We start from the raw sequence: 23,433 nt of genomic DNA, 5'->3' as shown, positions 1-23,433 counted from the left end.
ACCTTGAAGAGAAGGAAAACACAACTAACAAACAGATAGCCTATGGCTAGATCATTGCAAAGATCATTGGTAACGAGGGGATGGAAGCAATACACTGACGTGGTGGAGCCCAGTAGTGGCACAGGGAGAGCACATTACGGAGCAGAGCCTTGAGGTGTGAGTGAGAGAGAGACACGGCAGTTTTGCTGCTTTTCTCCCCCAGGTAACATCGAGGCTTCCACTCCTTCAGCTGAAGGTGAAAGCAAAAAGTTTTGGTAATAATGGCCTGGATCAGGTTCCCATTTAAAGTGGCCTCTAGAGAAGTACGAGTGTTTAACATCAACGACCAAAGCAGCTGTGGAACTAATTGCAACACTTTGCCCAATATTTCATCAAGTACAGTAAAGACCCTGTATCCATACGCTGTTAATAAAAGGCAAAAAGAGTCAACAATTAGTACTCAAGGAAGTTAATAGCTGGGGGGGGGGGGGGTATTAGTATTTTTGCTGGAGATAGGCTCCTGAGGTGGCTTGTAACTAATTAAATTATCTGAAGGAGAGGGATCTCTGATTTAACCAGAGACGGTGGCGGAATCAAGAGAAGGACTTTTAAGTGCGCCGGGCTTGCGTGCTTGTACAGTAGCCGTCCCCACTGTGCCTGAGCTGTTCAAAGCAGGGAGCACAACCTCTGCCAGATGTCCCGTCTGTCCCGTGGCCTAGCACGGAGCAGCAATGTCATGTATCCACAACAGTTGTGCAACTCACACACAGTATCAGTGCTGGAATTAGGCCCAGACTCAGCCCTGGTCATTCATAAATATGGACAGAACCCAAGTCCTTGATTATAAACACTCTTATGCGCAGTTATGCAAGTGACTGAATAATTCAGGCTTTCTTCCCAGATACGGCATAATATTGAGCTATGTAAGAACACAACTCTGCCCTGGCACAGCCTGACATCTCTGTACATCAGGCCCTTCTCTCCAGCACAGCCTGTAAACTGGGGAAGAGCAAAGCTGACAGAAAAGCTTACAGAAATGTGACCTCTCATGGCAGCACCCTCTCCCTCCTGAGCATCCCCTCCCCTCTCCTGCCTGGTTTCCCGTCATGTGTTTTGCACTTTGCCTTAATGCCAGGATCCCAAGAAAGAATCTGTACCGACAGCCTGCTGGGGTGACACACGCACCAGTGTTATGCCAGCAAGACTGTGGCATTTTGAACTCCAGGGTGGGTTTGAGCAGGAGCATGCCCATAGCCAGGTACAGCTGCACAGGGGGCAAAAAGGCAGCCCAGAGCGAGAGGATCACTGTGGGAAAGTGAACTCTAATCCCGCAATCTCCATCACAACCCATCTCATCCATTTCAGTATCACATACGCACTTCACGAGGTTGCTATAAGAACCGGATAGCTAAAAGTTAGAGAAGAGTTTAAATTTAACAAAGTGTTTCCATCTTTAGTAAAGCAGAAAATACTACCAGCACTCCCCAGAGTTTCATAGAATCACAGAATGGTTTGGGTTGGAAGGGACCTTAAAGACCATTTAGTTCCAACCCCCCTGCCCTGGGCAGGGACACCTCCCACTAGACCAGGCTGCTCAAAGCCCCATCCAGCCTGGCCTTGAACACCTCCAGGGATGGGGCATCCACAGCTTCTCTGGGCAACCTGTGCCAGTGTCTCACCGCCCTCAGAGTAAAGAATTTCTTTCTAACATCTAATTTAAATCTCCCCTCTTTCAGTTTAAAACTGTTACCCCTCTACTGCAACAGCGTTTTTTCAGTGACTTGCTCGCGCACCTCAGTATTGACCGACTTTCTTCCTTCGTTCTCCCAGTTTTCCCTTTGACTACACCATCTTTGAAATCCATTTCCTTGATGTGTACTGGGCCACGATACGGCGCGTTACAGACAGGTACCTCGCTCCATGAAAGCTCCTGTTGACTCCAGTGAGAGGTCTCCTGGGCAAAGCCGCCTCACCCTCAACTGCACCAGGACCCAGCTCCAATTTCCTGCGCTGCAGCAATTCAAGGTGCTGGCTGATTTAACACCTCGAGAGCCACATGTAAAAATGCTCTGGCCATACTTTCCCAGCTACATATATGTGTGTGTGTGTGTTTTCAATTTGCATACAAGTAACAAAGCAAGTAAACACGAACTGCACACCGCTTTGCAAGGTGACTTTCCGGTCCCTTCAAATTTGGCGATTTCAGAATTTTCTCTGAGAAGTGCTCTATTATCTACGCACATCATATCAGAAGAACAGACAACAGCTTTTTGCAGGTTTAGTTATTTGATCCCTGCAGCAACACGCTCCTGACACAGTTTTATAGCACTCTGTGGAGTTTTCTAGCAATATTTCTTCCATCTCTTCAACAGACAGTGGAATTGGAACCCGCCTCTCGTATGGGTGTAAGCGCGCTTCCAGTCTTTACAGCCAACTCACAGCTGCACAATATTAAACACAAAAGTAAATTATCATTCGCTATCGCATTATATGAAAGGGCAGAATACAGCTAGCTATTTAAGCCTCTGCATAACACTTGTAACCTAGAACAGAGAGAAAATGCATGCTTTGAAAGCTATTTTCCTTTGAAATGTTCAACTAGGTCTTCTGTTCTAGGTGAGTATTTCATACAGATAATGCTAAGCAGCAGAAATAATTCCTCCACGCTCATTCATTACACAAATTCTGATATAAATCCACATTAGAAATCAACATGATAAAAGCTCAGATGGGTACTTCACAAATGCCCAGCTGATTCCTCAGATATCCACAACTTTAAAAAAAAAATATATATATATATATACACACACACACATACTCGCTGCCTTGCTATGAAGTTGGGCCACATTTGGCAGTTTTGCTTTGGTGTTGTACTATGTTTAACAGTTTTGTTCGGTGCTTGATGGGTAACCACAGCAAGGAACAAACACAAATAGAAAAAAGAAAACGACCAGAGCATTTCAATCACTTAATTTTACCATAAAATATCTACACTCTCATGCAAAAAAAAAAAAAACTCCCACTTTAAAATAATTTATTTTTCTGCAGCTAAGAGACATTTTGTGGTAGGAGGGAAGACATTCCCAAAACTGCTTCTTCCAAACCTTTGTGCAAAAATCTGCCAGTGCCTAGAGTGACTGTTCTGCTCACCCTTTATGTGTGCACTGTGCAAATGCTACATGCAAAGTGGGAGAGACAGCGTTGTTTTTTTTTTAAAACCAAACAGAAAAAATCATATAACGGAGGTGCTTCAGTTCTTTACTTCAGTGTGGATGAAAGTTTGAAGTATTGCCTGCCTTCCTCAAAAGACAACCATCTCCCTACTAAACACAAAACATGCTTTAAGGATCTGAACCTTAAGTACATACGGATCTGAACCTTATGTACACGTACACAGGAAAGAGAAGATGAACTAAACTGGACTCCCATGTATTTGAGATTATTAGGCCAGCAACCATCTTCTGTTCAGCATGCAGTACTGAGGGGCTGGGTTTCCCCCAGCATTCCCCACATTGCCCCCACACCAGTCTCTGTGGAAATGTGTGTGTGTGTGTGGGGAGAGAAATTATCACGGGACTATTTTTGCTTGACCTCGCAGGGAGTTGCGGTGCCTCTCTGGATGCACTTTGTATTTCTGATGCCAGTCCATACATCTAATAGTCTCTAAACTCCCCCAGCGCATACTTTTGAACCATGCTCAGGGGGATACACACAGTGGCACTCCAGGCTGCCTTCCTATTTTTTTCTTAAATCCATCTACCCTTATGCCTGTGGGGAGAGGAGACCCGTCAGCATGCCTGCAGAGACATAGCTGCGGGGTCCCAGCTCCTGCGGAGCTCAGCGGCAACCTGGCTCTTTAGCCCGGCTCTGGCTGACCTCTCCCTGCTCACCCTCTTTGAGCACCCTCTTTGCTACTGCTTCGTTCACAAAGGTCCCCAAATGAAGAGTTAAAAGCTGTGCGGGAAAGTCGGAGCAAGCCTGCAAAAACATTTTGATAAGCTTGTGTGCAAGTGGAAAGGCAACAGTACACAACAGCCAGGAGCCCATGTGCTCTGCCCTGGGCTAGACATAAATTCTCCATCCCGCTCCTGTGCTCTAAGTGATTCCAGGTCACATCCATACATCACGAAACTTTACTATTGTGCTCACGGTGTTTAAACTTGGGGCAGGAAGCAGCTGGGCTCCAGTATATGATCTCATATGGATCTGGGTAGATATTTCCACGGGAGCATGGTGCAGCTTTTAGCGGGCTTAATTTCTGCTCCATACCTGTGTTTTCCTGCCTGGGGAAGGAAATGCCACGCGGACTCTGGCACAGGCAGTAGAGAGTTGATGGCAGAGTATCTCCAGAGGGAACCATTGTGTTGCAGAGATGTTGAAAACCGAACAGCTATCCAAAAGCCAGAGAAATACAAAGACTGACAAAGAACGGTAAAACACGGGTTCATGCCTGGACAGACCCATACTACAGGCAGTTTTACATGGAGGCAGAGCCCAGAACAGACCCGGGTCCTGTGCTGGAGGCTTCACCCTGCCTGCTGAACACCAGGACCACGGGCTGCATCGCAGGGGAAAGCAGACACCGAGGAATCGGCACTGAGCATGGGAATGGGGCATCCATGAGTCTCTTCACGCAAAGCCTGTGAGCCAGAGGGTCCTCTGCCAGCGCCCACTGCACAAGTCACAGCGACCTGAAGCCATCCTTCTGTTAGAAGAGACTTCGATCCAGGGCTAGCCTTCAGGCAAAGCTGCCAGGATTGAAAATAGCAGTAATTTCCACCCGCCTCCCACCAACACCTATCTAGAGGACTGGGGAGATTAGGTCTTGCTCCCTGCATCACTCGGGAGGATTTATTTCTACCTTCCCCCATCACCCCCACGACAGATGGGGGAATACCTTGCAGACCCTGCATGGTCGTGTTCTCTCTAATTATACCAACAGAGAGCAAAGCAGGGCTCTGAGTAACAGATAAGGCTGGGCAGGTGGGCGATACTAATTTTTATAATCTGACCCCAGAATAATTGAAGTAAATGTCACAAAAAAAGTTACCCTAACGCCTACATGCATACTAACATGCGATATCCAGTAAGCAGCTGTGTTTTCACATAGTTAGATCAAAGAGGCTGCAGAACAAGAAGGTCATGGTTTGGTTACAGTGTCTAAACAACTAAATCAGTGGGTACCACTGGGCCTGTCACTTGATCTCATTACCCTGACCTCACCAGCTCCGGAATTTAGTGACCTTCCCAGATCAATTTTTCAGAAATGACTGAAGTTTTAGAGTATGCAGAGATTCTCTCAGTGTTGGCTAAATAATTATACCAAAAGTCCAGGAAAGGGGAAAACTTGTCACCCCTTTCCCGTTAGCATGCATTTCTCAATTGCTCTGGAAAACAACACACACCCCGGGGGGGGGAGCAGTGATTTTCCCTTGCAATTTGTATCAGAGTATTTTTTTCATTAGAATATTTTGGAGATCTTAAACATTTATTTTTTTAAAAAGATCAGATTGCTATTACAGCCTTTCGTACATTTTTTCAGCTCATATTTTCCAGGACTGTGTAAAGACACATAGGAAGCTTTACTCCCCAACTTTTTTGTCGTTTTTACCTCTGTAAACAGAAAGCCAAGTTCCTCGGCTGTCAACGTTTAATCACGTGCAATCGTATTTCCTTTTGCCAACTTTCAACATAATATCATGCATGCAAGGAGGAGGAAGCAGGGCTCAGTTCATAGCCAACATACTGATACTACTTTGTTTTCTACGCACCTGACACCTGTTTGGTTCCAGCTCAGCAAAAAGCCTACACTGGCCATATGAATTAAATTAACTTGAGTTTCAATCTCCAAGCTTTGGGTTTGGTTGGTTTTTTTTTTTCGATTTTGTTTTTCACAATAAAAATAGCCTACTTTTAAAAACTTGGCCAAGGCTTCTTCCTTAAAGTTTTATTAGTTCTGCTCTGCAAGAATAAACGTGGCAACAAAATCTCACAGCTTTATCATGAATCCCTCATTATTTGGATTTTTCTGAAAGCACCAGTATTAAAGCTGCATGATTGCATAAGGAAGTGGAGTTTGGGCATGGATAAAGTGCTCCAACAAAAACTTGTTTCTAGGCTTGTGGTTGCTAGGTAGAACTGGAGCAATCTCAAAGTCCCAAAAACTATGAGCAAGTAAAGACTTGTTTACGGCTTAAATAGCAACAGTGAAAGTCATCAGGGTTAGGATTCCACCCCCTCCCCGCCCCCCCCCCCCCCAAAAAAAAAAAAAAACAAAACAGCACAATATTTTGGAGTTTGAATAAGCATTCGAAATCCTGCAGTTGTGGATTCTGCCCATGGCAATGGCATGCAAGTGTAAGAGGCTTTCCTAGCCACCTGGAAAGATAACACCCACCCGCAGCAGCAACCCGTCCCTCAGAGATGGCCAGATGGTTGTCTCAGCAAAGAGACAGGTCTCTAAAAGTAAGTACTTGCGCCAGTGGAAAGACTCCTATTCTCCGAGAGACACGTTTTCTGCCAAAACTATGAAAGATTCCCCCAACACTTCTGTTCCCAGCGTTCACACACTGAGCAGTAGGGGTGACGATTATTTAGGAAGTTTGGCTGTTATCAGAGCATTCTGTGGAAGAGCAGGAACATTTCTACCGCAAAATAAGCTTCTCAAGCCTACCTACAGTGCCGGGATATACAAGCCCCGGAATTGATTGAACGCTGGTAATCCTGCTGGGACTGCCACAGAGACTTGTCTTCTCCAAGTTAAAGTATATAAAATGAATTTATTCTTCTCTGTATTTCAGAGCTCACACTTCAATTTAGAGCAACTCCACAGAGTTCAGCGGTGCTGCTCTCGCTTTACCGCAAGGTAATAAAGATCATAATCAAGCCTTCTATGTTCCTAGGATATTTCTGACTTGGTTTTGTTAGGAAAGGTATATTCCTCTCATCACAAAGGCATGCATAGTTAGATAGGACATTGTGTAAAGATTATTTCTCCTGATGCGGCTGGCTCTGACTTTAACTGGGGCATTTGAGCACCCTTACAGACTAAATATGAACAACAAAATGTTCATCATAGATGAAAACTAATTTAAAAGCATCCATTTAACATGCATTTGGCAGTTCGAAGCATGCTGGTTGCTTGCTTGCTTTTAGATAGTGAGGTTAATGGCCCTTCAAAAACAACTCCAAAACATGCTGTGGTGGCATACCATAAATAGTGAGGGCCGGGAGTTCTTTTTTAATTCCTTTTTTTCGTAGTCAACAGCAAGGGAAATGGAGGTTTCGGGACTTTATCTTCTCTTCCTCCTCTCGTGCACGCACATGCAAGTGTCACGCTCCTTACACCAAAGCAAAGCCAGAGCTGTACCAACATTCACTTGTGGCACTGCTGAGCTCCCTGTTCTGCCCAGGGATTCCTCACCCATATCATGAATATCTGGTGGTTTAAAAAAAAAAAAAAAAAAAAAAATCATCTGTTTGCATATCTAAGTTTATGAACTCAGAAATGAATTAGTCTGTAAATAATCTGTAAAACTCTGAGGTAAAGGAAATGAAGCTATAAATGAGCAGCACAGCTAAACTAATGAAAAGGTACACCATTCATGTAAGTATTTCTTCTACTATTGAAAGAAAAAAGAGGCGAGCGAACAGCAATTTGTTAGAAAACTGTCTGTTAAGACACACATTTGCAAGAGTTAGTGTTTTACACAACCTCCTAAGGCCAAATTTCGTATTTCAGTTTACACTGACATTCACCAGGATAAGACTTCAACCCATCTCCTAAACCATACCTGAGTTTACATCTTGTTCTGAAACACAATCAAGATTACATCTATCATCATAAATTCAGAAGCTGAAGAAACAACCAGACCCAAAAATGATGCATCAGCTGGGACTCTGGCTGAGGAAAATCCCAATTTGTTCTTCACTTCTTCAAAGAGATTAACTCATTGCTGAAGGGATGGCCCTAATTACTGGGCCTCTAATTCAATTTATTTCTAGACACGGCATGCACCACCACAAAAATATTTTTAAAAGAGAGAGGGAGAGATTTGCACATAGGAAATATAAATGATAGCCAGCTGACAGTTGGAAAGAAATCATGGTTTCCTATTATTTCTGACATGCAAATCCTAGATTTAAAGTGAAATTACAAGAACACGGACGTGGTTTCCATCTAAGAAAAGAAGGCAGTTTCTCGGAATGTTGCAGTTTCAGAGTTGAATGCATCCATCTCCAGACAAGTTGCTAGACAAGTTGGACCACAGGTATTCCCATTCATTTTTGAGGACCACTGAGGATGAATTTGATATTAACCCAACTGGTAGCCAGTGTTTTCTCTGAATAGGCATTGTCCATACAACGCACACATTTGATACAAAGTATATTACCCAATTTGAAAACCCCATTATTCTGTGAGATACTACCCTGCAGTTTCAACTAAATAAGGTTTCTTAAGCAGTTCAGGGAGAGGAAGGCTAGTGTGAAAGCAGTTTAAAGGGAATAAAGGCCCTGAGAACTGTTAATTACACTGTGTACTACCAAAATCCCGTAATAAAAGCATGGCAGTCAGAACGTGTCAACTGGCTGGAGCAAAGTGGCCAGTGGATACCCCAAGGAAGGGATCTGGCCCCAGGAAACGTGGCCTGGTTGCCCAGCAGGCAAGTGCTTTGGACATGCTGGGGAGCTGCGCAAGAGGACAGGCAGGCATGATCAGGCTTGGCAAGATTAGGTCAAGTGAAATACCGCATACACCTGATTGCACAAATTGCATCACTGACAATCTCCATGAATTTATCGTCAGCCTGAGCATTCAGAGTTTCACCGTCCTTGTGCACATCCTCAGCTGAACATATAGGCACGACCCACTGAGATCTGGTCTTGTGGCTCTAACAGTGACTGTGTTACCTGCAGCCACATAAGTGAAATGCTTTGCCTAGGGGAAGAGAATACAGCCTAGCACCTACCTTGGATCCTGCCTGGATTGGTTCCCCTGCCAGGGAAGAAAAAAACACCACCAGCAGAGGGTTGACTTAGATGGGTTGAAGCTCATTGCCGTATCTCTGCAAATGGAAGTGTTGAGCTCTGCGCTTGGGCTGTTTAAACAAACTCCTGCTCAAGCACAGACTCCTATTCTCTCAAGTCAGTAGTGACCTGAAGTTCTGAAGTTCCTCTTGCTCCACAGTTTTAATAGCTTGTACAAAAAAAATAAAAGTAAAAATCAAGCAATGGTCTTCGCTCGCCATTTAGCACCTGGTTACGCTTTATCTCAGTTCCAGACAAAAACTGCTAGAGCCCAAGAGCCAAGACAGAGTGTGGGGAAAGCCGTTGATTAATTGGTCTTCCACAGATCTTTTAACATCCAGGCCCCAGAAATTCTGTAATACTCGGGAGCTGCTGTCTAGATCCAGTGTGACAAGACTCAGTGATGTGCTATTGTCAATAAGTACACACACTTCATGCTTACTTGCTTTACTTAAAGTACAAATCATAAATAGTTGTATGTGACAAATTCCCCAGTATTGAACCTTCACGGCTGCCAAGCAGCATGCTGCAGAACAGAACAAGGAGGGCTATAATTTTCTTTTCTTTGTTTTGTTATTTGACCTTCAGTTTTTCAGTTGTCCTTCTTTCAGTCTGGAACTAAATATAGTCCTTTCAGCTTTATTTATATGTTTAACCCAAAGCTACCCACGTGTGTCAAGGGACTATCATAACACTGTTCTAAATTATTTTAACAGTTTATTTTAAATTGGAAAATGTGGTTTTTGAAAAACCATTGTCAATTAATTATGATTCCACAAACTCCTACCGACTCTCTCGTGTTTTGTAACAATTTGCTCGCAGCCCACAAGACAAAGCCTCCAACTTGCTCAGAGAAAGCTCTTGAAACCGTCCAGCCTTTGAAAATGCTGACTGATCTTTAAATTAACACACTGATAATGATTTTGCCCATTAGGTATTTACAAATGCAATGCAATTTACAAATAAAAAAAACAAAACAAAACAAAACAAAAACATAGATAGATCAACTGCATCCTTGGGGATCAACCGTCATCGGGGCTGAAACGTCCCTTAGTGCACTGTATCTCTACAAACTATTTGGAACGGGAACCAAAACCACCACACTCGACTGAAAGTCTTTAGTGTCTGACTACATACAGTAATTCCTCCTGAACTGAGCAATATATTTTTCAGGCAAAAGGTCTTTGCCAAGCAAGGAAAAGACGGAACCACCACTGTAATGATCCTCCCTGAAACCTTGAAAAAGGACATTTTCTGCCCCAGGTAGCGGCTCCGTGGTACGTACGCCAGCTACAGAGCCAAATGGAACAACAAAGAGTTGGGGAGGTGGGCGGGTGGGCAGATAGATGGACACACATACACGCACACAATTTCTATCATGTAAGAGCAATTTCCCCTGTATCATTACAATTCTGCAAACAGCATCAATTTTCCTTTATTTACATAACCAGTGTGAGCAACTTCAGAGAAGGATTTATGGTGCAGCTTGGGTTTCTGCGTGGGTTGCTCTTTTACTGTATCAATATTATGTTTAACAGCATTTTTCAGTCAGAAAAAGGTCCATGTGAAAGTTGAAAGGTGAGATAATTATTTCTAATGGTTCTCAGGTAAGAAAAAAAACCAAACAAACAACATTTTTATCACTGGTCCAAGCAATACAAGGCAAATTCAAGCTATGAATTTAAAGGGCTTGCACTAGTAAATCAGCTTAGAGCAGTTATTTAAGAGTTCAGAATTTCTTGGATAATGAATAAGACAAGCTGTCCATATAACTTTACCAAAACATTTTTAAATTTTACAGTCAGCTCTATAACTTGACACAAAATGGTGTCACGCAGAAAAACAACCAGCCATTGCCACCAACAACTGGGACAAGACTTCTGACTGTTAATCACCCCCATTTAAAGAAAAATTTTCAAAAGAACTGAGCACCTAAAATATTTTGCTTCTTTGGAAAGAAAAAAAAAAAAAAGAAAAAAAGGAATCAGCTATGTTACAATGTTTACCTTTCATTTCCTTAAATCTCGGAGTTCAAACTCCGTAGATGCTACAAGCCTAAATGCTCAGGCATAAGCAAATCACCTTGGGAAACGCATTCCCAAATACAAGTTTTAAAAAATTGATTCATGTGCACTTGGCGGTTGGTGAAATTTCTAGTGACCTTTTGTTGCTGCTCCTTAACTTTACCAGGGCAATTGAACAAAGTAAAAGGACCCGAGTTCTCAAGAGAGTTTGAGACCCTCTATTAATGATACAGTAAATCCAGGTTTAGGGCAAGAAGCCTCTGCTCAAAACCACCCAAAGCATCGATCTGGTAGAAACAAGCTCTGTTAACTCACATTTGTTAATATGTAAGGTGAATTTTGAACCAGATCAGTTACAGCCTATCTTCTCCCAGTAGCACTTGCCTTGCACTCCGATTAATTAAATTAAAATTGTCTCATGTGCCCACCCTTGTCCAGATCAGATCAGCCTTAGAGAATGATCCAGGGCTGATGTGTGAACCCGCAGCCTGAGTGCTGCAATGACAGATACTGGAGCGCTGCGTGGAGAGTGCAGTTTTTCAACAACGCAGAACAACATATCAACCACAGAATGAAGATATACAAGGCAAAACCAAGGCGGTGTCGTAAAATACATTCAGGGTCAATAGCTAACGTCCCTGTTATAAAAGTTCTATTGGTTTTACCCAAGGTTATTTCCTTAGCTGCCAGAAGTCATTTGGCTAGAGATGGGATAAGGGGGTTGCTTTGGGCACTGAGTGCGATCTATCCAAGGATCAGATCAGTTCTGTTCTGCTGCTTTTTTAGAAGCTGTTTGCTCCAAGTCACTTGCCACGTATTTATAGATATAAATATAAACATATACATATGTTTAGACATACATGTATACATACAGGCTATTTACATAAAAGCTCTCGGGAGCTTTTTGGATGAGAAACCACAGTATTTTCCTTCAGTTCTAAACCACACTTTATCAAGACGACCAGAAGCAGCCTTGCCAAATTTTACTGCCCTCCTGCTAGCTCCAAGTTCCTCAGCGTCTCAGAGGCTACTGACTATTTATGGCAAAAAGACAGTCCATTAACCTAGCAATGCTCAAACTTTTACCAGCTTTCCCTGCCCTTGCAAGGATAAATACTACTCCCCCGGGCCCCACCTTAGGAACATATGGCTTGGCCACCCTTCTCCTGCACACAAGCACATCTCAGGAGGGGGAGATGAGCAGAAAGATGCTGCTGAGATAAGAGACACCTGCAGCTGCATCTCTGCCAGGGCCTGACCTGCAACTGTTCCCAAGCACATGAGACCTCACCGTGCACTTTATCTACCGGCTCCTCATCCAGCACCCTCTGCTCTTTCCCACGTGCAATCTCCTTCCATGGTCCTGCTGGGTCTCACCCTCTGCAGCTTTCGGCCATTCACCTGAGCCTCTCAACTGTTCACCACGGCCAAATGAAAGCAGGAAAGCAAGAGGTGGCATCAGCCAAGGGCCTCCAACAGGCTGGAGGGGCCATTTCTCATTGCCTTCCACCAGGCTCGTTCCTGCGACAGGCTTGTTCCCGGCCACAAAGCTGTGGCAGCACCAGAGAGGAACTCCTCACCGACGCAGGGATACACGCAAGCACACACAGGGCAGCAAACTCCGAGAAGGCGTTTTGGCTGTACCCTCATGTCCCCATGCTTGTGATGCACTCAAACTCATGTGGCCCGCATCCTCCCACGACAATAGTCCAAACCTATTCAGAGTGAAGACACAGCATCTGTGACTGCAGAGCTCCTCCACATATCCTGGTGCTTTGCTAAGATATACACTATTAAATAACCAAACATCTCAACCTTATTAGCAAACTTATTATTACGGCACAGTAAAAGAAAAAATGTGGAGTTTTTTGTTGGTTTTGGTTTATGTTTTTTTTTATGATGGAGCTGCCACTGTCTGGAGGAAACCTGTGTTTTGCACACACAGAAAAGCACACACGTATTTCATATGGTGCATTGCAAGCTGCACGGAATAGAAAGCAGCTGGAGGAAAATGGCTATAGAGAAATGGTTCTCCTGGGCATCATCTGTTGATTTGTTTTGTTTATAGAAGGAATGAGATTTTTATCTCTGCTCAAAATATAAAATGCTTCCATGGCACTGAGCTCACTGCTTGGCTATGCTCTCACTCAGGAACGTAAATAAAAAGGGGGGGAAGGAGGGAAAAAAGGCTTTACTGCACAGAATCCCTAGCAGTGTCAAAAATTAAATAGAAAAATGTCCATCAGCGATACAGTCAGGGCTTGAAAGAGGAACTGAGCCACCATCTATCATAGAAATTAGGGTCTCCTTCCCATGCTTGTTAATAGCTAGTTTCTACTAAAGCTGAGGCACCAGGTAGGGACAAACTACTCAACTCCCAAGTCTCAAATCCCAGCCTGAGTCTTGGCAGGATGAACATCCTTAGACTGTAAATACACCAATCCTTACAAGATTCATGCGAAGGCACAGATTCTTACAGTCCTTCCACCATCTTTTTAAAGTCTTCAGAGAGCAAACAGATCACATCGATATTTTGAGAGTTAGAAGGAGGCCCTTGCAGTCTTGACCACCATCCTTTTCTGTCCCTCATAATAGCATGTGACACATTGAAGATCCTTTAGTTGCTCCTTCCTCTCCCAGAGTAGCTATATTTCACGTCTTTCCCACATTTCAAACCACGTGCCTCCATGACCTCTTCATCTTGTTATAGCTCTACTGAGAGGGTGTTTACATAAAAGCTCTTTGGAGCTTTTTGGATGAGAAACCACAAACATGCATGCACAGATTACATCAGATTTATTGCTACTGAATAAGTTAAAAGAATACTTAGGGTTACAGGTTCAAAACTCTGCCAATGGTTCTCATCCAAGAACATTCATACAGCAGGAGCTTGTGATCATACAGTTACCAGTTACCCATCTCCTCTAGAGTCCACTGCCTTTTCATCCTTCCCATACCCCTCAACTCACAACATGTAATCACAAGGTTTCCACTAGCTGAAAGGAACTATTCTTTCCAAGGCAGTAGACTTCACTTTGTGAACACTGCCGCATGCCCTGCTCCCAACATACATCTCGATTCAGCTACTTTCCTCCAGCCTCAACTTTCCCAAACCTACTTGGCCTCAGTCTGTAACAACCCACTTCAAACTCATATGGAATCATATCCTTCTGTTCCCACCTATTCTTTCCAGCCCTTCTCCATCCATTGCTGGGTATCCTCCTTTTCCTAGCCAAGAAACAAACCAATAAAACAGGTTTTGCCTTTTCCCTTTTTTGTTGCTTCCTTGCTCCCCCAACAACCCCACAGGTTCTGCTGAACCGTGGAAGAAGCAACTGGCCAGGGAAGAAACTCTCAGAAGAATGGATATGAAGAATCTACCACATGCTAGATGACCCTGGCATTAAAACTCTTGTATCCCTATTGACCTGCACAGTCACTCCAGCCATAGAAAATACACATAAAATAAATACGCAGAACTTAAAAGAAATTGCCACCAGTGTAAGCAGTGGCACATAAAGTGAGGGAATAGAGACACAGACATTGAACATCATTTTCTCAAGCTCCTACAGTATTCCTGTGAAAGTGAAAAAAAAAATAAATGCATTTCCAGACCCAAACCAGAAAATACTTTGAGGTTTTTCTGCGGGCTGTTTCTCAGCAGTTAGCACACAATGAGCTCATGGAACAGTAAACTTTGTTTTCAATGGGGAAAAAAGCCAAAAACAAACCTAGGGAGATAACAGATAGAAAAATCCATCTAAAGGTTTCGGGTATGTCAAGGGGAACTGATAAAAGACAATCTCTCAATAGTATGTCGATATTTTATTTTTAAAAAGTTTTCAGACAGCTCCATTAAACGCTGTATAAAACTTCCTTACAGAATAACAAGGGATGGCAATCACAGGCATTAATTACCGGTGCCCCAGCAATAAGGACAACACACACTGAACACCCTTATTGACCAAGCCTGATACAAAGACAAAGAGGAGTGAAGAAGAATACAGGCAACCTTATTCTAATGATGGGAGCAGTGTTTAAGGAAAGAGGAGAAGGGAGAACACAGATTTACTTTTCAGCACTCTGAGGAAGTCTAACCTGTCAAAACTGCCCATTGATTTAACTTCCATTTAAGGAGGAGCACAGCCAGGCTGGCAGGACACTTGGTCCGCTGTCTGAAAGATGTGAAGTGACAAGTCCATGTCCCTCGGAGCACATGAGGACGTAAAACTAGTCACCCCCCGTGCAGGGCGGTCACAGGAACTGCCAATATGCTCCCTTGGGGTTCCAGGGAGAGCAGAGTTCATGGTGCTGTTTGGAGGAATTGCAGCCGTCCTGAGAGGCCCCTCTGAGCCTGGCAATTAAATGCACAGACGGAGCAGGAGAGAGCCCCCGTGCAGTGGGATGGAGTGCCCCACTGCTCACAGAGGCAGAGTCTTCTTTAAGGAGGTTGTTTACGTTGCCTTCTTTCATCATCTAATTTCAATTCCATTTAGTGCACCAAGAGCAGTGCGTTAAGTTCGTCAGGTTCCTAATGCAGTCAGTAGATGGAGGCAGGAGTTCCTACAAGCTGATTCAGAGCACCTAACATTAGTTTCCAAGGTGCCTGAATACCCAAGATAAACAAAATACCTGCCCCAAGGCAAGCAGCAGATCAGAAGTTAAAACCAAAGCATTAGTCCCTGAGAGCTAAATGAAGCTCCAAAGATGACTCTCAGGCAGAAGGTGCCTGAGGGAGACACCAGAGTAATTGCCCCCCTTGCCAGTCTCTCCTGCCCGTGCAACCCAGTCCAGACCAGACCTAGTCCATTCCAAGCCCTAGAGAAAGGGAAAGGAGAAGTGGGGTTGCTCAAGGGCTGCAGCCAGCTCCTGTTGGCCTGGAAGCATTTGTGAGCATTAGCCGGCTTCACAGCGTGCTCCATTGGACACTAGATCTGGAGACGATGCCAGAAGATAGGCAAATAAACTTGTTTTGTGAAAGGAAGCTAGCCTATCCCTAACCACCCCTAACTTTAACATACTATTAACACTATAATCTCCATGCGCTAAAACCAAATTGTGCTTGAGGGATTTTATGGGGAGAGGCATGAGAAGGTTTAGGTAAAAAAAACAGACAATGAGGAATGCATAGGCCAAGGATTTACTCCTTTACACAGAGTTGTTAGGGTAAAAAGCACCTTTGCAAAAGAAAAAAAAAAATCAGGAAGCACTTGAGTGTCTTCAAACAAACATGGCTGGCCATGTAATCTCTGAATTAAAAAAAAAATAAAAAAAAAAACAAACACCAAACTTGAACGTAAGAGGCCTGTGAGTTTTGCAGTGAAGTGCAAGCAAGCAAAACCAAAGCTGCACAGCACTAGAGGCTGAGCTACATTTATCAGGATAACCAAAGTGTTATAACAGCCTCTGAGGACAACCCAGAGAATTTAACTCTGGAGCTGCAAAAGTTACGGTGGAGAACTGTTCTACTCCTCCCAAAAAAATACGGGAATTTTGTTTACCTAAAAGCAGCATAATCAGGGCACTGAGTGAACTTCATTCTGGATGATCAAATCTACCTTGTTTTCGGAGAAAGAAAGCATTTAGTCACTTGTGGCCTGGCACTTTTCCAAATTTTAATTCAGTAGCTTACTCTGCTCCTTCTTAGGCTCACCTAGAGATGCTTGATTTAGCTCAAAGAGGAGGCCATATATTGCGCAGCTGTGGGATCAAATTATGTTTGACACGTTAGTGGGAATTCCAGATTTGCTTGATGTAAAGCTGCGTGACAAAGACAATTCCGAATATGTTAGGTTTTTTTCTGTCATCAACAGCAGTTTGCTGATGTTTCCTGTTGAGTCAGATCCTTCTAGCTTTCATAAGCCATTTGAATGAAGGGGAGGAAAGCAGAATGACTTCCACTGACATAATAGCCATTTCAGGAAAAAAAACAGCTGGGGTTAACAGAATATGAAAAAAATAAAGCTTCCCTGCCATCTGACCCTGTAAACGTGATGTGGGGTTCTCTGCAAACTGAGAAGCTACAAGGTTGTAATAAGGGAAGACTCATTAGGGACCGTAACCTTAGAGCCCAGCTCTGAGGTCAGCCACGGCTACGGGAGGGATGTAGAAGATGGAGGAGGAGCGTTCAGCAGGCAGAGCCCAGCACTCCCCATCTCCGGAGCTGTGCCTTCTGCCAGCAGGAGAAACTAGCATGCTTTGACATCCGAGGATTAGGATGCCTCTCTGAACTTCTCAAGTCAACAAGCCTGACGTGAGTGCAGAGCTGTGTACATCTTTATGGATATACACTGATGCTCCGTACCCAGGCCTGTTTCCAGCCATAGCCATCCTTGCAGCCCTGTGCCTTTCATGGCAGCAGGGACAGCTGGAAAAGTTTGGGACTACCCACCCACACTTGGTGCTACTTTTAGAAAGGATCCAAGTTTTGTACTGCCTGATACTGGATACTGATCCATTATTTGGATGCGTTATGTAGAATAACCTGCTCACCCTATACCTGCACTCAAACCATAAGCCTAGAGCTCTAGCAATCAAGTATCTCTTGTAAATACTAATTTTTTTAAGGAGCAAAAAATGCTGCAAGACCTAGTTTTAGGTGGCATCTAGTTGGAATTAAAAAATAACACCCGAGATCTATTTGATCTCAGTTTTGCCTAACTCAAGCCCAAATAGCAATGTTCTGCAAAACCAGAATGAAGTTTTATTTGAAGACAGATTATCTCAAAACTTTCTCTTTCAGAGCACTTTACGATACTATTGCTTGTTTGGCATTACTTTACATCCGTGGTTTTGGAGTCACCTGTATCAAAATACTACCTGTCCTGAGATTAACTTCTGATGTGGTCTAGTACAGGTGTGGTACCAAGTGATGAAGTCTAACACACTGTTCCCCATGTCTAAGTATCTCCTGCATCGAAATGTATGCAACTGTCTAGGCTTAAGGCCAGAAAAAAAAAAAATACTAAGTTTAGTTTTCATTCTTTTTGACCAGAGACTGCAAATGCTTTGGGTCAGGACTGACTTGTTATGCAATGGGTGGACAGCATCTAGATCCAATGGAACCCAAATCTCTCAATCTCTCCATACATTTCTGTAACACAAGTGATCGTCAATATTACCTCAACGTAAAAGTGGCATCTTTCTGAATGATTTAGTTTTTCAGAAGCAGTCAAGAACGCAGCTAGTGTATGTTTTGCTATGTTTGAAAGCATGCAATTAGACGCGTATCTTACAAACATAAACAAACACCTCCCATCCAACCTCCATGTTTCTAAAAAAACCCAGGTTTGTTTAGACAAGGAGTTGATAATCCAGTTTGAACACAGGTATCTGAATGATGTGACAGCTTCTTCATAATGCTAAGCTTATGGTACATTAAACTTTAAAGCAAGATAAACTCCTGCTTTCATTTTATCAAACATCTTCCCAGACAGCAAAAAGAAAGACACAAAGCAATGTTTGCAGCTACAGCCAAGCATGGGATACCCAACTCTGCGTATGTTTGAAATGAAAATGAACAATACGTTGCATAGATAAACTACTGTATTTTTCAATAGAGAATATCACTGGGATTTGTAAATGTTAACCTCATTCCTCCCTTAAGTGGTTGTTTTTATTTCATGCCTGAAAAAAAACCCTGAGATTCACGGAGATTAAGCGAATAGAGACAGCAGTACTTGCAATTGCAAAAGAAAGTGCTCTTAAAAGAAACTGCTCAGATAATCAGATTGCCTAGCAGAAATCACAGGGGGTGGGAGGGACGTGGACAAGAGATGCTCAGTGTAGTGCCACTGGTATTACTGAACTTTATATATTTAGACATGTTATGCCTTTTTGTGGTCGGTAAAGCAGTAATTTCATTGTCTATCACAATAGCAATGAGGTAGCAAGAGCCACTGAAGAATCCATGATATGAGGTCTGCAAGAAGAGATTTCGACCTACTGAGAGCAAGTAATAAGGATGGAGAGGGTAGCGGACAACTAAGTCCTTCAGGAATGGGGGACGGCAAGCAGACTTGAGCACACAGAATCATAGAATAGTTTGGTTTGGAAGGGACCTTTAAAGGTCATCAAATCCAGCCCCCCCTGCAATGAGCATTAACATCAGTTAAATTAACAGATTACCAAAAACGCAACTTCAGGTTTGTTCCTCCCATTTCAAATCTAAAGAGACTATGTACACAAAAGCTTCTCTGTTCTTTCTACTCCCAACATTAAACCGACTACCTTAAAAAGCCTCTCCTTATAGCTTACTTAAGGTCATGTGGAGGATAAACACCAAGACATTGTAGTCGCTGAATTTTCCACTGACTTAAAATCGACACAATGCACCACAAGCATCACCTTCATATTACACTGATGACAATGCATGAGAAATCAGAGGTGTGCTACTAGAGGATTTGTTGTAAAGAGTTATTGATGATCTGCATTGTACCATAAATAACAGTCTAAAAAAAATAAATTATCAAATCATCCAAGTTTCCTCTTAAGACCTGTATCTTCTCTAGAAGTTTGTTCTTATGCAGCTACAGCCTCTCCTCCCTTTCCCAATCAACCCTTCCTTCTCTCCCTGCTTCATATGACCTCACCTTACCCAAAAATGTGAAGAGATTGGTCTTATCACAACGTAGCAAGATACCACCTGCCAGCTGAACTGTGATAAATCACGGCTGGCCTTACAATACACATGCTAACTGCGGCTAAGGCTGAGCTGACGGGCAGCAGCTCAAGGCTGTCATTTAAACCACAGAGTAGCCCCATCCACAAAAATCGCGCTAAGGAAATAGCTCAATAACACAACGGTTGCCCTCACCACGTTACTATTCTAGTGTGCATTACATCTATCGACTCTCTCCTCTACCTGCAACTGCCTTCTGTTTAGCCTGTAAGCCTTTTACAGCCAACGCGGTGGACAAACTGCCTATCCTTTGTACTCACACAACAGTTGACATAATATGACCCCGATCAATCATAAGCTAGTACCATAACAAAATTTACAACAGCAAATATTCATTCCTCCCGTCCTCCGTGACTGCCCTTCTGAAAAGACACAACACTGGCAGAAAAAACTAGAAAAAGAATTCAGAAGTTATTAAAAAATGAGAGTAAGGCTTAGAATGAAAACGTCAAAGGAACTTGAAATGTTATTACTTTATTATTACTTTTGCCATACATAACACTTGTGTTTTCTGACTTCTAGAAGAGACAGACAATTGTGTATGCAACATAATTGTAATAAAAACATTCTCTAGAATTAGGGACCTGCATTTCTATTAGCAACCCTTTCTGTACTCTTTAAATTATTCCTTCAACCCAAGGTTGCAGCCATGAATGACGCAAGCTGTGAGCATGCACTGGTTTTTACTCATTTGTTTAAATAGACATGCAGTATAAAAAACTTTAGAAAAAACAGACTCTCAAATGAATAGGTTGGCACGTTTGAACAAAAACCACCACACCTGCAGATGTGCTTCAAGCCATTAACCTTACAGGTTCAGTCTCTGCATTTTACTGAAATAAATGGATCTGAATAGCTTAGCCAGCAGGCAAACCTACCTATGTTGCCCGGTATATTTCATCGCAAGTTTAAGAAACACCAGATTCTCACTGGAAGTGTGACGTATAGGCACCTGTATTTAATAAACTACTTAAAATCAACCTGTATCTGTAGATCAACAAGATATTGGTTAGTAATAACTACTGGTAGGTAAAAGTATAAAACGCTTTCCCATATAAAACTCCAGCTTCCTTTACTTCATGCCTTCACAGAACTCACCTTCAGACAGAAAAGCAGAAAGACAGCATCTCTACTGTAAGGCAATTTCCCAGCTCACTCCCAAATTGGGCTTTTTGAAACTTATATGGTAAGCACTCAACTCAGCAGCTGACCGTCCACAACCGGGAGCCTCGTTTAACTTTGACTTAAGCCTGCAATTAGAGCTAGGTTTGTTTATGACAAGACCAAATTCTGCACTAAGCTGCCATGTTTACTTCAAGGGGAGGAACAGCCTTCCTTAAATTTAACCAGATAATGAGGCTCTGGAGAAGGCTCCACCAGAATGTACCCTACATTTGCACAGAGAAGTTCTGCATCTTCAGAGACCTCAGCACATCTTGACATGTACTTCGTGGAAGCATCAGGCTCTTGCAGCTGTCTCACCAGCTGATCTGCTGCATTTCTGAACTGTGGATGTGCCACCTCTGCCCTCCCTCTCATCCCCTTAAGCTTACAGAGAACCACAGGTCAGCAGCTAAACAGCATGGTTTTACTGAAAGATCTAGTCCTGCCATTCTTTTTCCCAGAAAAGTTCAAAGGAAGTAGGACTTGGACCTTTGTGATGATTCAGGCAGGTCTTATTAAGAAAGTGGGCTCACCCACCTACTTGTTATGGCAATGCACATGAAATATGGGTTGGACTAAAAAAAGAGTCTTTTTTAGCCTCTCTAGACCCTCCCTTCACACACAAGGAAGTTGAACAAAGCTCAAGAGGGTCAAAGAATGAAGAAATGTGCAGAAATGATCCATCTTTTACACTATCACAACAATTGTGCTAAACTCATGGTGCCATCACCATTCTCTTCCACATTAGCTTTGGGTTTTTGTCAGAGGTTCTTTTTCTACTGCTGTCCCTGAAACATTTTCTTGAACACACAGAAAAAACATTGGTTGACTGGAAAGCAGGACTTGAAGAGGTAGTCAAGTAAAAACAGAAAAGCACTCCCAGTTCAGCTTATTGAATTTCTGAAATAAATTATCTGGACAGGGCGATGTTGTTTTTAATTTCAGCACAGCTCACCGCAATGCCTGCTGTGCTTACCATTAGGGCTGCGGTTATTCTGATTTGTATCCACTACTCAGTGTGGAAAGAACAAGAGAGGAAATTCAAGCAGCAGTTAAAGTGTCTGTACACTTAAGCTAAGAAACCTAGCAAGGGACAAGTGTGCAGCATAGTCCAGAGAAGTCCAACAAGACCCTGCAACAAGTACTCTGTTTCTTTCTAACCGGCACCAATGTTCCTGCTGCCTACTGAAATTAATAAGAAACCAACAATAATAAGTTCTTAATTTTGAAGACAATTTTTGTTTTCAGTTCGTTGATAAAGGACTTAGAAGAAAATATTGCAAGGAGAGAATTCTCTAAAATGCATCATCAGTTTTGTGAGTATTTATTCCAACCTCTGCATCCAAACCAACTCTCCCTTCATGTCCCTTGTAGGTAATTATCTTCCAGTTTCACTTTAAGAATAAAAGACTCTATAGATGTTGGGGGAGCTTCAGCAGGCTTTGTGTCTGATATGCAGCCCATATCACCATCACTTACCAATACAGCAGGACCAGGAAGACCACCAGCAAAGCCAGGGTGACCGTTGTACGATTCATTTCTGTGGAGACAAATGCCAGGAGATCTCCAGGCTCCATTTTCCTCCACTGCAGCTCCAGCCTTGAGTGGTGCGAGTTTGTGTGCAGGGGAAAGTCTCCTCAAGAGCTGATAAAGCCTTCCACAGCTATATGAATGACATCTGCAACAAAACAGGAACCAAGAGACCAAAAACACATCAAGTCAAGCACAAACTGCAAACCTTTCCTGTTCTCGTCGACTGCACGCTCTGAGAGAGAACTTGAAGGTTCCCTGAATGGTAGGATGTAGCAATTTCCCCCCTCCTGCTGTTGTTGACTGTCATGGCAGTAAATATTTACATACCCACCGCTTGAGACATCAGTGCTGTTGAATAGGTTTTTAAACGTCAAGGATGGGAAACGGGAAAGTGGGGAGGAAAAAAGGGGGAGAGAGCCTGACCGTGGTAGAGGTGATGGAATAATCTAAAGACCCTTTGGTGGTACCTTGGAATACGAACAGCGGCATTCTCTGAAGTAACAAAAATAGAGCACTGCTGCAACATCAAACTTCATTAGCACTTGATCTTCAAACTCATTATACTTTAAAAGAATGGAACAAAGTAAACTTTAAATTATCACAACTAAATGGAGGAATTAGGGGAAAACTCTTATAATGTGACTACTAGAAGACATATATAGAAAGAAAAACCTATGAGCAGGAAAACCCAACTGCAGTACCGGTAAGTCACTATCTGTCACACTGGTTAGTCCACGCAGCACTGTTCGCTCGTATCATCTCAGGTTCATGAGTATAACAGCAAATTTTCCTGGCTCAATGCAGTGCCAGGTACCATTAACTGGCCTCTCCGGAGATACTTTGGCTACCCCTGCGTTGTACTTCTAGTATCAGGGTTAACATCTACCATCTCTGCATCGTGGCACAGTCAAGCTGTCACACTACCTTGAACAACCTCCACACGAGCTGTCAAGCTTTGACTGCAGTTCAGGAAATGGTTTGTCCATCATATATGGTTTCCTCAGCTTTCTTCCGTATTGTCCTGCG

General features: G+C 43.1%; 1 protein-coding gene across 1 annotated transcript in view; it reads right to left on the bottom strand.

The window, feature by feature from the left end:
* The window catches only part of TBXAS1 (thromboxane A synthase 1), a 247,037-nt gene that overhangs the window by 211,750 nt on the left and 11,854 nt on the right, over nt 1-23,433 (bottom strand). Inside the window, exon 2 of the mRNA XM_063320468.1 lies at nt 22,354-22,552. Coding sequence (XP_063176538.1) covers nt 22,354-22,451 — 98 coding nt within the window. The 5' untranslated portion in view covers nt 22,452-22,552. The remainder of the gene's footprint in view (nt 1-22,353; nt 22,553-23,433) is intronic.

This window comes from Chroicocephalus ridibundus, chromosome 1, assembly GCF_963924245.1.
Source record: "Chroicocephalus ridibundus chromosome 1, bChrRid1.1, whole genome shotgun sequence".
NCBI lineage: Eukaryota > Metazoa > Chordata > Aves > Charadriiformes > Laridae > Chroicocephalus > Chroicocephalus ridibundus.
Note: the sequence above shows the minus strand (reverse complement) of the source record. Positions and strands in the feature narration are given on the sequence as shown.